We start from the raw sequence: 14,150 nt of genomic DNA on the forward strand, positions 1-14,150 counted from the left end.
AACAAGCACAAATTCACTGAAAGTGTAACCACAGGGCTCTTCCAATCTGCTTTCCCTGGTTTCCTTTTCTTACTCCTCAGTGATGCAAATGTTTTCAACCTTCACTTTACACATATGTGATTTTAGAGCAGAAACAGGATCACAATATGCACAGTGAGCATTATTTCCTGGTGAAACACTAATGCAGATCACATTTGAGAGATTGTCCCTGGCTTTCAGCACAGACAGCTCAGAGCTCAGCAAGTCCTTGAGAGTGACACCAGAACATTCTTCAGCTCACCACCAAGACGTTAAGGACGCCCAGGAAGGTTCATGTTCCTCTACATGACACACCTTATTAGCTAGAAAGTTTATACTCTGCTGTCATCAAGAGAAATTTTAATAACGTCCTTTCACAAGCAAACCAGAAATTCAAGTAAACTAGGATTCTCTTGTTTGTTTAGTATTTATTCCCACCCACTTAAATAAAAAAAAAAAAAACCTATAAATAATAGTCTGAAGCCTACAAAACCACAAATACAGCACAAAACAAAAGCTGTGAAATCATACTGAAACCACACTGAAATGTAAGTTTTTGGTTCTAGCATACACTATAGAGTAAGGAATATTTAATTACTTAATTTTGGGGTGCTGCAATTCCAAATGTAGAATGGCACACAAATCCATCATCAGATCATGAGATTTTAGTTAACTTCAGGCTATTTTGTTAAAAAGGTTTCTCCCACATGCAAATTAAGCTGTATGATCCCTTCTCATAACAACTGAAATTTTACAGCTGAATAGTGACATGTAACTTTGAATGCAAAACCATAACAGCCAAGCTGCAGCTCATGAACTGCAGCATCAGGATTTTTCAATGAAATAAAATAAAACATCAGGTTGTATTTGCTGGTTTATATTCTCCACTTTAAAAATGTATTGAAATGGAAAACAATAGATATTAATCATATAAATATTTATAAAATTTGGCATGTTTCAGAAAATAACTGAAAGCTAAAAATATGTTGAGTCTGAGAGTATTTGTTCTATACCTCCCTGCTCTCTGGTGAGAGCAGCATCACAGCAGCCCCATGCCAGGTATGGATCAAAGAGAAGTGATTTTATATACCCTGGAACTGCACATGGCACAACTCAGATCCTGCTGCTGGATTCTATCAGAAAAACTATCATGGAGGCAAGAAACTGGCTCAGAATCTCTGGTGTAAGCTTTGAAATTAAAGCAGAAAAGGCAAAAAATATTCAGCACGAAAATCACTTTTACAAGAATACATTTGGAAAGAGAATTGTAACCAGAGCATGAAGCAGAAGCTGAAGGTGCATTTTGCATCCCTGTGAGAATGACTGACAGGGAGAAGAGTCACCATTAAAAACCCTCCCTTATAAACAGTTCATCCCTTTGCCTACACTCCCAATTCCTGCTGTTTCCCACTTCCCCCAAGATGTTTCACTGCCCAAGGGCGAGGGTGGGAACCCAAAGCAAGATCATCCTAGCTCCAGACCAAACAGCACAGGCCACAATAAATATCTAAAAATGGGATCTGCAGTTGCTATTAACTGCTGAGCTTTTATTCTTTTCCCATACAAGTAATTTGCTCCAGTAATCCTGAACAAGTGGCTCCCAAGCACCAGCACGGTAATCTGCCCAGACCTATCTCTGGAGTCAGGGACTGGATTGTTAGGAAAAACAAAGGCACATTTCAAAGGTGTTATTCAAAAAGCATTAAGACTAATAACTATTCATATGGGATAGAAAAAAATAATTATGAGAATATTGTAGGAGAATCACGTCATGTTTCGGGGCACGGTGTGAGTTCCAGCAATTACATTCACATCCATTTGCCCCCTTCTGGGAATGGTGTGGAACAGCCCAGCCCAAACATGCTGAGAGCCCTTTTTCCCTTAGGAATTTCTAATGCACAAATTTTAATTCAAAATATTTTACAACCAAATGGAAGAATTGATCCCATCTTAATCCAAAAGACTTACAAATCCTTCGATAACTGTTTCCAGTGATCCCAGAGAGAAAAAAAGGACTTTCTTAGTTCAAAGCCACAAATCCAGACACAACTAAGGTGACACAGGTGAACATTCCAGTTCCAAGGCATTTCCTGTATGTGGGAAGCTAAGCTTCACCATGTGCACCAGCACCCACATTTACCTGGGATCATCTGCTCTCCTGGAATAACTAATGAGCTCACAGATTGGCAAGGCACCTCTGCAAAGACCTGGAAAAATTACTGGTGATGGAAAAGCAGTGGCCACCCCCTGGGAGCAGCACTGGAGTCCTGAGGGCACCCAGCAGGGCCAGTCCTGGCATCAGAGCAGAAGGGCAAGAACTCTCTGATCTGGAGGTGATAACTGACTGGAGCAACACCTGGCACACACTGATACATCCAGGGAATGGAATTCTGAAGGGGAAAGCAGAAATGAGAGGTGTACCTAGATTAGGTTAAATTTACCCCATCTGGATGCAGAGTTTCTGCAACTGACAGATTACACTAAACAGCACTAAACAGAAAACTTTAGCACCAACAGAAAACAAGTTTGTTTTCTGTTTAGTGCTAAAGTTGAGCAAAAAAAAATCATATAAAAGCACATTCAAGGAAGTTTGTAACATGTAGAGAATGACAGAATTATGCTACAGTAATTAAACCCATGAAATTCAGCTACAGCTAAACAACACTTACTTAATACTGAATTAAAAAAAAAAAAACCCTAGAATAAAGAAGTATATTCTACACCAAAGATAAAAAACCCAAAGCTTCAGCCCCACAGAGACAGAAAAATCACCACATTAAAAAAAAAGGCAACTTGGCAGAAACATATCAATAAATCCAAATTTTATTATGTCAGTCCTGGTGCTCTTAATTAATCTGACCTGTGCTCAGGTAAATGAAAAAGGTGTTACCAAGAGGGGACTGGGGTCACTGACAGGAGAGGATGTGACTGAGTGAGTTAAAAACAAGTGTGGAAACAACATCTCTGCAATAATGATTTAGTATTTCTCCAGGTCTGCACAAACAGGAGCTCTCATGGTCCTGTTCTGGGCTCCACAATGAATCTCCTCCCCAGGTCTGGGTTTTTAACATCACCCAAGCCCCAAGCAAAGGAGAATTTACATGGCTGTTCTTTTTCTTCCAGGTCTACTTGGCTTGCAGCTGATTTCACTGACCTGATGGATAACAGCACCTGCAGGAAGCAGCTGGCTTTAAAACATTTTCTGTGGGTCAGTGCAGCAACTAGAAATCACATCTCCCCTCCAAATCCAAGGTCAGGCAATGGGGAGAAGTTAAAAAAAATAAAATAAAATCAGTTCTGTCTCTTATGCCAGTCCACTCAGCTCTATTGAGGGAGTCCAACAGCTTCCTCTAGATGCCACAAATTGAATTTTTCTTCCAGAGATGTTTCTGAATACAGTCTTTCTCCCTTTTTCCCTTAGAAATTTCTAATACACAAATTTTTATTCAAAATATTTTACAATTAAATGGAAGAATTTATCCCATCTTAATCCAAAGGATTTACAAACAACTGGAGGATAAAGTGACAGTAATATTACACATTTTATACTGCTATGCATTACAGAAACATAATAATAATAAATAACTAAGGAAAAAAATAAAATATACCAGAAAAGCCACTCTTCTACCTTAAATCAGTGATTGCTTATAATTTGAATTTTTTTTCAAAAAGTTACACCACCCCAGCAGAGGAAGTGTGGTGATATATATATCACTTTTACATTGCTATGCTGCATTACAGAAACATAATAATAAAAAAATAACTAAGAGAAAAAATAAAACATACCACAGGAGCCACTATTCTACCTTAAAATTACTGATTGCTTGTAGTTTGAATTTTATTTTCAAAAAGTTACACCAGCCCAGCAAGAGGAAGCATGGTGTTATATATATATATCACTTTTACACTGCTACGCTGCATTATAGAAACATAAAAATAAAAAAATAACTAAGGGAAAAAATAAAACATACCACAAGAGCCATTCTTCTACCTTAAAATTAGTGATTGCTTATAATTTGAATTTTTTTTTCCACAAGTTACACCAGCCCAGCAAGAGGAAGCATGGTGACCAGTATACCCACATAGGGAAGTAGATGTCTGTAAATAATTCCACCAAACCAAAGGCAACACCTTTAAAATTATTTTTAAGACACTGCTTTAAAGTGTCTTAAAAGACTGATTTTCAAGACTTTAAAGACTGATTTTCAAACAACTTTAGTCCACTTTCTAAACAGGTTTTGTCCTGACAATTTCCTTAATAACGTTCATTCCAAAAAATCTTACTTTTGCTAACCATAAAATCCATCGTACATTTAAAGTTTCAGTAATCTGCAGCTGTCTTATCTACACAGCAGTGGGTGAAACAAGAGGGTTCTCATGTTCAGTTTTGAACAGAGGTTTTAATATCTCTGGAACACTGGAATTAGTAGCCAAAAGCCCCTTTGTTTATGCATTAACATGAGTGGTTTTTAGACAGAGCTACAGGTATCAAAATATGAATCTTGTGCCAGCCCATGTGTGAGAGGAAATCGTTTCACTGAGCAGCTCAGCCACCAGTGACTGGCACACGCACCCAGAAATTTGTCATTTACAAACTCTAACAAAAAGCACAAGTAAAAGCCAGCCCCAACACTTAGCAGTGGGAGAGCAGTTGACTTTCCCATTTCACTGCTGGATTTCACAGGTCCTGAGCAAACACAGAGCCATGGCAATCAATCCTCCCTGCAGTGACTCCTTTCCCTTTCCAGGACCTGTACATTTGGCTGTCGATTATAGACAAGCTTTGGCAGGTTCCTGTGGCAAGCAAGCTTGGAGTTAGTTCAGTCCCGCCTTCAGAAAGGAGACTCATGAAGGACAAAAATTTAAATAAAAATGAAGAGGGGGGAGGAAAAAAAAAAAGAGCAAGAATATTAAAGCTACAAAGGCATTCAATAAAAAAGTCAGTCTCTAATAAATGACCAAAATTATTTTCTAAGCTTTGCTACCCCCTGCGTACAGTCAGTTCTGCTGCCCACGAGTCACTTGTACAAAACTTAAATATCCTCGGCGTTAACTAAGCCACTTCTGACCCCACACTGTAAAGGGAACAGCCACCAGAGCTGAGAGCAAAACTTGGTTGTTGGAGGGCACGGAGCGACGGGAGCTGCCTTCGATAGGAGATGCTGAGGTAATGCTCAATGAGAGCGGTGGACGCAAACAAATGAATCGTAGCTGCAGGCTGGAGTAATATCAGGTGCATCTCTACACCCCGAGGGCTCAACTCCTACACGCTCAGGTCCCTCCCCTGGAACAGCCTCCTGCAGTTTCACTCAGGGCTCAGCAGAGAACAGGTACTGCTCTCCCAGCAGTGACAGCTCCAGCGCAGCGCCCGCCCGGCGGCTCTCGGACACCCCAGTGCCCGGTGAGTACATTGCTTTAGAGCATTTCTTTCCATAAAACCTGCTCAGAGTAAGGAGGAAATCTGAGGTGCTCAGTTCCCAGCTGTCCCAGCAGCCAGGGTTACTCCAGCAGGTGCACTCACGGCACCGGTCTCGGATTTCAGCAGAAAGTTTCAATAGGAGAGGGGAATATTTCAGTCTGAGAGAAAACCTAACTCTTAAAAGTTTTTACAATAATTAACTCTTGTTGGTGCAAAGGGTTTTCAACACCTTTGATTTTTTTTTTTTTAATTTGGGGAGTTAATATACTGAAGTATGACAAAAAGCTGTATTGCTTAAAATTGCTGTGTTTGCTGTGCCAGCTCTGCTTCCTAGAGACACGTCAGGTTCATCTGAAAAGCTTGTATGAGAATAATGTGCTCCAGCTTTGATTTATTAATTTTTCCACCTTCTGGGAATTTAGCAGAAAATCAGATTGTTTTCTATTTTCTAGTCAATTAGAGTGTATTAAGACATTGATTATTTGATTAACTGATTATTAGCTTGGTATGTAGAGAGATTTTTATTTCCTATCCATGCTGCCTTAGCGAGTTGTTTAATCTGTGTTTCGGAGCTTCTCTCGCACACGGACACACACACACACACACACACACACACAGAGCAGTTCCCGTGGGTCTGCACCTCACACACACATTGCCCTCCCTGCCCACCCCTCTCACCTCTGTTTCCTCCTAATTAACAATCAGTTGTGTTAAAATTTATCTTTCAGTTTCAAGGACCTGGAAGTTTAGAAGGGAGGGGTGGTTAATCTCTGGAAAAATCTCAGCTAGAATAAAACTCACAAATCTTGTTCTTGCAACACCCTGGGTAGGTGACAATGGCATGTCCTTGGGTTATGCAATAATGCCACATCACAATATTTTAATTATAGTATGTCCTTCAAAATGTTCCACCCCAGTGAGTCCTCCTGGTCAGAGAGATCCACATCACCAGAAGGAGCCTGCAATAATAATGGGGTGGGCATGAGCAGCTGTTACGTACTTTGCTGAAGCAGTGTCCTAAAAAGAAATGTAATTACTGTCCCTGCTTGTAATAAAAGACATTTTGAAATTTCCTCTTTGATCAACTGGGCATCTTAAACAATTTAAACTACTTAAAACCCTAAAAAAACAAGCTGCACAGATCTATATGCACATATCTGTGTGTGTGTATGAATCCACATGTGCATATGTGTGTACACACTTATCCCCACGGACATTTTTTGTTTATATATTTACACACAATGTTCAACTACATTCCTGTTTTCTGAACCTGCCAACAGGTTAAACACAAGGAGGGAGCAACAAGCTGCTTTTAAAAATAGAAGGAAGCAAACTTGGAGCAGTCAGTCTCAGGCTGGAAAGGGCGACAGGTTCGAAAGCCATGAGGAGGTTACGAGTGACAAAAACAAACAACTGAGATAACCTCAAGTTTAATCAAGATTATCTGAATAACTTGTTCTCAATAAAAATATAAATAAATAACACTACTGCATTTCAGAACTAGAGAATTATAATAATACATAACCATCTGCATTTCTACAAGCAGGTCTACAGGAAATAAATTCTCCATCTAAAAAAACAAAGTTATGTAAAAATTATCCTGCTGTTGGAGATTTTTCCCCCCTTTTTAAAAGATATCACAAGTGGTGGCATTGAAGTTAAAGGAAAAAGCAACTACTTATTTTGATACTTTCTTTCCAGTACTAAATTCTAACTTTGGCAGCACAAAACATACATTGTACAGCTGTAAGTAACATTATTTATATAGGGATAGTCTTAGTTGGTTACACTTATTTTAAACCATTGTCCTTTTTGACTGTGTGATCAAATAGTTTTAATGCTTTTTAATAATAAAATATGTCTCTCTGCCAGACACTCCTGTGTCTTAGGGACCAGAGGAAGAATTATCCTACTTGCCTAACTTTAGAAATATTTTATTACTGGCATTTTTAAACCATGAGAAAAAAGGGATTAAATAGTAAAAGAGAGAAAGAAAGCATTCACCTGGCTGGCACTGACCTAAGTTTAGGAAAGGTAAACACCCTTTAAAATGAGCTGCTCTCTGCACCTCCCAAGTCAGAGCAGCAAGTTCTGGAGCCATCAAAACAAATTAAATAGAAAGAAATAAAAAGCTGTTGGAATGCTCTCCTGCTGGACCCAGGGCAGAGGAGCTCCAAGGCTTGAAATTTCTAACATTAAAACTGCAACAACGCATTTTATCTTGTTAAGAAATGGTAGTTAATACTCTGTCCAACAGGAATAACTTGAATCAAAGCTAAATACCAAGTACAAAGTCAGAGGGGGGAGGACAGGACACACAGGAATTTTCATTATGAAGCAAAGGAAAGCTGGAAGAACAAGGAAATCTAATTACCATCCCTTTATTATAAATGCTGCACCTGAATGCAGATTCGGACGTTATCATAAATGCTTCACCTAAGAAAGCAATGGAGTTTTGACAACAATATCTTTTTTCAAGAATAATTAGCACAAGCACTTCCAAGAAAATATAAAGAGCAACAGGTACAAACTGACTTGAACAAGTCCATGACAAACTTTCCATGCTAGTTACACATCATTAGTTAAAAATAAGTGCAACAAGCTCACTTAAGGCAGAAGAAAAAGCCCAGTTCCCTATCTCAACCTCTCCTCCTGTCTCAATATTTCATTTACTGATTTTTTCATGTAAAAATATTCTTTTTACTATTTCAAAGGACTTCATGCTATTGTTATTTAAAATATTTTAAAATACAATATATTATTTTTAAAAATTTATTGTACTACCATTTCAGCCATACTCCAATGATGAGACTTTAACATGCTAATGTATTTTTCCTCGTTGCTCTTATAGTATCAGTATCCAACTCAAACAATCTTATTAAAACCTGAAAAACAAAAAGCTACTTCTCTAGAAATTCCTTTTTCATTAATCTGAAGCACATTTAATCAATTGTTAATTTTAGGAAAAAGCTTGATCATTTTTTTCTACTTGCAGAGCAGCTTTGCATTTTTAAGGGTGCCTTCACAATGACTATTTTAACAAAATTAATACTTCTATTGCATCAGAAACAACATTTAATACAATTTGCTAGAATTACTATACCTGATGAGCCAAGCAGCAATTCTGTAGCTTTCCCTTCAGTTTTCATCATGTGTTGCCTGTCATTTTCTGTTAAATAATCTCTGATTTAAGAAATGCAAAACATCTCTACTTGAACTAAAATCTCACAGCACATAATTACCAGCAATTCTTTTCATAAACTTAGTATTTTAATACTACTAATTCAAACTTCTATGTAAAAAGCTTTTTTTTTTTTAAAAAATGGAGCTATCTCGTCACTCTTCCAATTAGTATTCCTGTAGTTTCGGGTAACACAATAGATACAGTACGTGGTTTTGCAACAGTCATCATTTTGATAATGATGCTTGTAGTTCATGATGAAATCATCAGTTTTTAGATCTCTGCCATAACACATCCTATAAAATCATGAGAACTTGACTCCGAGAGTTTCTCACGCCTTCAGAATCAGTGAACATAATGGAACAAGCCGGTACAAGCCCTCCCGACTTATCTACCCAGCGAATCACTGGGCTGGATAAAGTATCCACAACCTTCGTTTTTCCAAAGAAAGGCAGAGATAGATCCTTCCCCTACAAATCAATTACTGCCAGACACTTTTCCCCCCGAGTTAATACACTCGGGTGCCCGTGTTAACTGTGTGCAAACTGTGAGGAGCGACGCAGCAGGATGGGAGATGTGTTTATCAGGCAGAGGATTCCATTAGTCAGACACTGCAGCGCTCATTTCTCTTAATTGAATTAGGAAGAGGAAGAAAATCGGTGTGGTTTTATCCTTCGAGAGATTGGGCACTTTTGAGGTATCCATTGAGATCGGGCTGTTGGGAAACGCCACACCAGTGAAGAGAGGGGTTGGTCAGTCTCAGAAAGAGCCCTGTCAGCCGCCCAAGAGCGACCCATCCACCCCACCCTTGTGTCACCACAGCAGGAAATTCCCTCCTCGCTCTCCCGGACCGGCCCGACAGGCTCGCCCCACATCCAGCCCCTGCTGGGACCTGCCTCTTCCCATCCCACCCACTCCACTCCTCTCTCAACAGCTCCGCCTGGATTTCTACTTTCATCTTCTCAATGAATGTTCCTCCTGCTTTCAAAGAGAACTCCCCTGAGCCGGCAGCACAGGCAGGTGGCAAGTGCTGCTGCTGGAAATTAGGCCACTTGTGTGACTGTGTTTGGGTGCGGGAGGATGCCAAAGGTCAATGCCCATCTAACTCCTGACATCCAGCTTTTTTATTCCGTTTTTAAATACCCAAATAGCAGAACAGATGCAGTATGAGGGGGAATGCTCTTAAGAGAAGGCACTTCTTTGTGTTTAGCTCCAATGTTCCACTGCAGCTCATTTTAAACTTTGTGTTTCAGTTCCTGCACTACCAGTGGCAAAAGCCTAGTTTTCCGGCACCCTCTTCCCTGAGACACCACAGGAGCTGGCTGCTTCTCCTCACCTGGGAAGAAGGATTCTAGAAACCTGAAAAACCGGAAACATCACGAGGCTAAAACTGAGGGAAGCCAACCACAAGAAAGTTTTTATAAAGAGCCATTACACTTAATTGTTTAAAGCAGAAAAAAAAATGAGTCTCCTCAAAGAACGTAAACCCAAGAAGCCTCATTACATCCCAAGACCACCGGGAAAGCCGTTCAAGTACAAGTGCTTCCAGTGCCCCTTCACTTGCAATGAGAAATCCCATCTCTTTAACCACATGAAGTATGGCCTCTGCAAAAACTCCATCACGTTGGTGTCGGAGCAGGATCGCGTCATCAAGTGTCCAAAGGGCAGTTCCCTGGAGCCCAAACAGGTCAACCAGCTGGAGTCTACCGTCAAACCAACTTCTTCTAAATCTGTCACAAACGGACTGTCAAGCCTCGATTCAAAGCCTCAATATCCTTTCACAAAAGAAGATGCCAAGGAAAACGTTGAGTTACAAAACCAGGCAACAAACGCCGCAATTCAAGGACAGAAACCTGCGATTCCGAAGGAATTAAGCCCTGCCAGCTCCGCAGCAGAAGGCGCCATCGGCGTGCAGCCCCTGATGGAGGGCATGGTCAGGCCCTCGGCCTTCGTTCCCGTCGGAGAACACCGAGACAGCAAAGGCCCGGAAATCACTGAGGCATCTGAAATCCTCTCCCTCTCTAACAAAAGTTCTTTTCACACCAAGTCTGCGTTTCACGCACCAGCTCACCCGTGGAAGGCAGGTTCTTTCCTCCCAGAATTTCCACACAAAGTTGCTCCCACGAAAGGCTTTGGCTCCATTTCACCTTACATGCAACCAATGATTCCCGAGTACTCACCCCATTTCTATGAGCACCGGCTTGCTATCTACACACCTTACCTGCTCCCAGGTAACGCAGAGTGTGAAAGCTCTGCTCTCTCTGTCTATGGAACACAAGATCAGAGACACTTTCTTCCCCACCCTGGGCCACTTCCAAAACCCCTAAATCCATCAGCATATGAACACTATCGATTGTTCCAACAGTACCACTCCACTCCACCAATACCATATGGATTTTGTAGGCCAACAGATCCTCCATTTTACAGATTTTCACACGTAGCTGGTATTAACAGGGATCAAAACTCTCATCTGATGGAAGAAACCACCTTGCTGTACCCAGCATCTTTAAGCCCTTCCCAACAATACCCTCTAAGTTCACATAAAAAACAAGCAGATTATGAAAAAGAAATGACGTTATTGCACGCCAAAGGTAACGCTAAGGATGACCAAAACGAAAGAGAGAATGCCAAAATGAGCCCTCTCGCGGGAAGCGCGGCAACAGGCTCCCCCGGCAGACCCAGCCCCACCAACTTCACCCAGACAAGCCACACGTGCGAGGGTTTGTTTGACCTCTCCAACAAGTCATCGTCCACATCCCTGGGCAAGTATGACCAGTCAGAAGAAAACTTCACAGCCTTCAGACCTGTGAGAAAAAGCACGGACCAACCGCCTTCGCTTCAAGGCGTGCAGGCACAGCAGGAGAGAGGGGATTCGCCTAACAGGTAAAATAACACTTTGCAAATTCTTGTCAGGTTTACCAGGGGCACGCAAAGACAGATGGGCACATTTCATACGATGCTTGTTAGATATATTTAGATTTACAGCAGTGAGTTAACATGTTCTGTACTAACTGTGCAAAGCACAAAGGTGCTACAGTGAGCATTCATTCATTCTCCTGAAATGTACCAGGAATTTCCACCGTGTTTGTGAACTTCCAAGGTGCTTGAGTACTTCAGGGAATTACTTCAATTTCAGTGATGAGTACGGTGAAAGGGATTTGGGGATTTAAAGGAGAAACAACAGAATTGTCGGACTTCTAGCCTAGAAGTCTAGAATTTTTCCTCTTCCTGCCCACCTCCTCAGCCCCAGTTGAAAAGAGCAATGGATAGTAAATTCTCTTTTCTCCTCCTTTCTTTCAGCATCAATGTCACTGATGAAGACTCACACACACAGACTGATGGTCAGAACAACGCGGGCTCACTGTCCAACACGGAAGAAGACACAGGGATAGGTCCCCTCAATCTTTCAAAAAAGCCCGACACAAGCACAGGACCTACTCATGAGCACATGTACAAAACCCCATCCAAAACAGACAGGCAGAGCTTCCTGGAAATGCAGGACATGCCCCTGAACCTCTCGGTGAAGGATTCCTGTAACACAGCCAGCCTGAAAACGTCCTTCCACAGCCCGTCCCACGATAACACCGCCGCTGCTCCGAACGCCGAGAAGGAGAGCTCCGGAGCGGAGCCGTGCGTCCCCAAGAACCCCAGCAGCAGTGCCTGTGACAAACCCTTCGCAGCCCAGCGTGGTGAGGCTGCAGACTTGGGGCTCATGGAGAGCTGTGATGAGCAGAAGCAGACGGCGGCCGTGGCTCTGTGCCAGCTGGCCGCCTACAGCCCCGGCACGGCCCGGCTGGAGGGCGACGGGCACGGCGCGCAGGACGGGCACGCCGCGCCCGCAGAGCCCGCTTCCCATACTCAGGATGCTCCGTGCAACCCAAAGGGGAAAGGACAAAAAAGGACAAACCAAAAAGAATCCACGAAATCCCAGCAAGGTGCTAAGAGGGTCAGGCCCAATGACTGCAGCAGAGTCTTCACTTTAAGGAAGAGAACAAGAGTGTCCTAATTCTCCTCCTTCCAGTGAGTTTCTGGTCACCAGCATCATCGTGAAATTTCTACAAACCCTCACTCATTGGGCTTGGCCCGTGACAAGATACATTCAGTCTCTCCATTGTAAATAATGTTCATAATTTTATATTAATATTTTTAAGTAATTGAACTTTGCCTTGTACAAGCTCAGGTTTTGATGAGTGAACTTTTGCATTCGTTACTAAAGCCAAAGTAAATTAGATGAATCTTCAAGGGGTTTTTGCAATTGTATGATGTAAAATAACTTTTACAATTTCTTTTCTTAAAAGACGTTTAAGCTCTAGAAACAATATGGCTCAATAACATACTGTCATAGTCTCTTTTTCCAGCCTTAACTTCGTCTAATAGGGGGGTTTTTTTGGTCTTTTTCTTTTTCCTTGGAAAACCTTTTAATGTCACTGTGCAGTAGTTTAAACAAGCTTAAGATTAAAACTGGCTTTTTAGAATATACTGTAAAAACTGCTCTGTCTATGGATGCACTTTGCCATTCTGCCCTAAGAGAGAAGAACAGACCAAATTTAGTTACTCAGAGGCAGAGGCCACTTTAAATAAACTGCCCCAAACCCTGTGTAAGCGACCTCTTCTCGCACTGACTGAGACCAAGATTCAAGTCAAACCAAAGAAAGCCTGCACAGCTTTAATAAATGCAGTTTATGTTCAACTTTAAGTAAATGGCTATGAAAACAACACTGAAAATATGAAGAACTAAGCAATCCAGGTGCCTGCTTTGCTGAGGTGAGACAGACACTGGGCAACCTTCAAACTCCAGGCCTAAAAAGTTATTTATATAATTTATTTCACCTGAGGCAAACTCTCCTGGGGAAGGTCTTGGTTCAGTACATGTGTATCACTCAGTATCAGTTTCTGTGTCCTTCTACATACAGCCATAAAACTATTTCCTACTTCTATATCTGTGTATATAAACTGGCAATTTTTCAAATAAATCTTGTGATCTGTACTTACAATATATGGAAAGTCATTAATGAACACAAATACATTTACTACACTATCTATATTGAAGAACAATTAGCAAGAAGTTGCTAGTTAAATTTTCAATTGGCAAGCAGAATTTTGGGACAAAATAAATTCCAAACAATTCCAAAGAAAAGGAGCTTTCCTCAGTGGTGGAAATTTATTACGCAGATTAATTCATCCATATTTTAATTCCAAATAATGAAGCTCAGAATTCCCCCTGCCTTAAAGCTGCTGCCCAGCTTGTCCAAACTGCTGCAAAAGTTCAACTAAAACAAGGCTATCCCTGTGTAAATTTGCACAGTGTAAGGAGAACAAACCCAGAACAAGAATTATTCCCATAAACCCACAAGTATACATTTCTCATTGATCATTACTCAGGTGAGGGGCACCCTCACCTGCCTGAACATCACTAATAGGTGTAAACCTTTTCAAGGAAGTGGAGCTGCATTCAGCACAATGCAGAATTCCCAGATTTTTTTTAACTCATGTTTTGTGCTGTGCTGCTTTGAGCCAACAACTCAGACAGAG

At 41.2% G+C, this 14,150-nt stretch overlaps 2 protein-coding genes across 3 annotated transcripts in view; one reads left to right on the forward strand and one right to left on the reverse strand.

Annotated features, from left to right (window-relative positions):
* Nucleotides 1–14,150, reverse strand: part of TBCD (tubulin folding cofactor D) — a 119,137-nt gene that overhangs the window by 78,751 nt on the left and 26,236 nt on the right. The window lies entirely within an intron of this gene.
* ZNF750 (zinc finger protein 750) lies at nucleotides 5,371–13,591 on the forward strand. The gene is made up of 3 exons (XM_053994390.1): nucleotides 5,371–5,419; nucleotides 9,872–11,501; nucleotides 11,919–13,591. The coding sequence occupies exons 2-3, from the start codon at nucleotides 10,081–10,083 to the stop codon at nucleotides 12,622–12,624; spliced, it is 2,127 nt and encodes a 708-aa protein (XP_053850365.1). The 5' UTR covers nucleotides 5,371–5,419; nucleotides 9,872–10,080; the 3' UTR covers nucleotides 12,625–13,591.

This window comes from Vidua macroura, chromosome 19, assembly GCF_024509145.1.
Source record: "Vidua macroura isolate BioBank_ID:100142 chromosome 19, ASM2450914v1, whole genome shotgun sequence".
NCBI classification, from domain to species: Eukaryota; Metazoa; Chordata; class Aves; order Passeriformes; family Viduidae; genus Vidua; species Vidua macroura.

Bases quoted from the DNA above. Each gene is read 5' to 3' on its own strand.
- ZNF750 (XM_053994390.1), top strand. From the start codon at position 10,081: ATGAGTCTCCTCAAAGAACGTAAACCCAAGAAGCCTCATTACATCCCA. The intron at 11,502-11,918 runs GTAAAATAACAC...CCTTTCTTTCAG, and splicing joins AGAGGGGATTCGCCTAACAG to CATCAATGTCACTGATGAAG.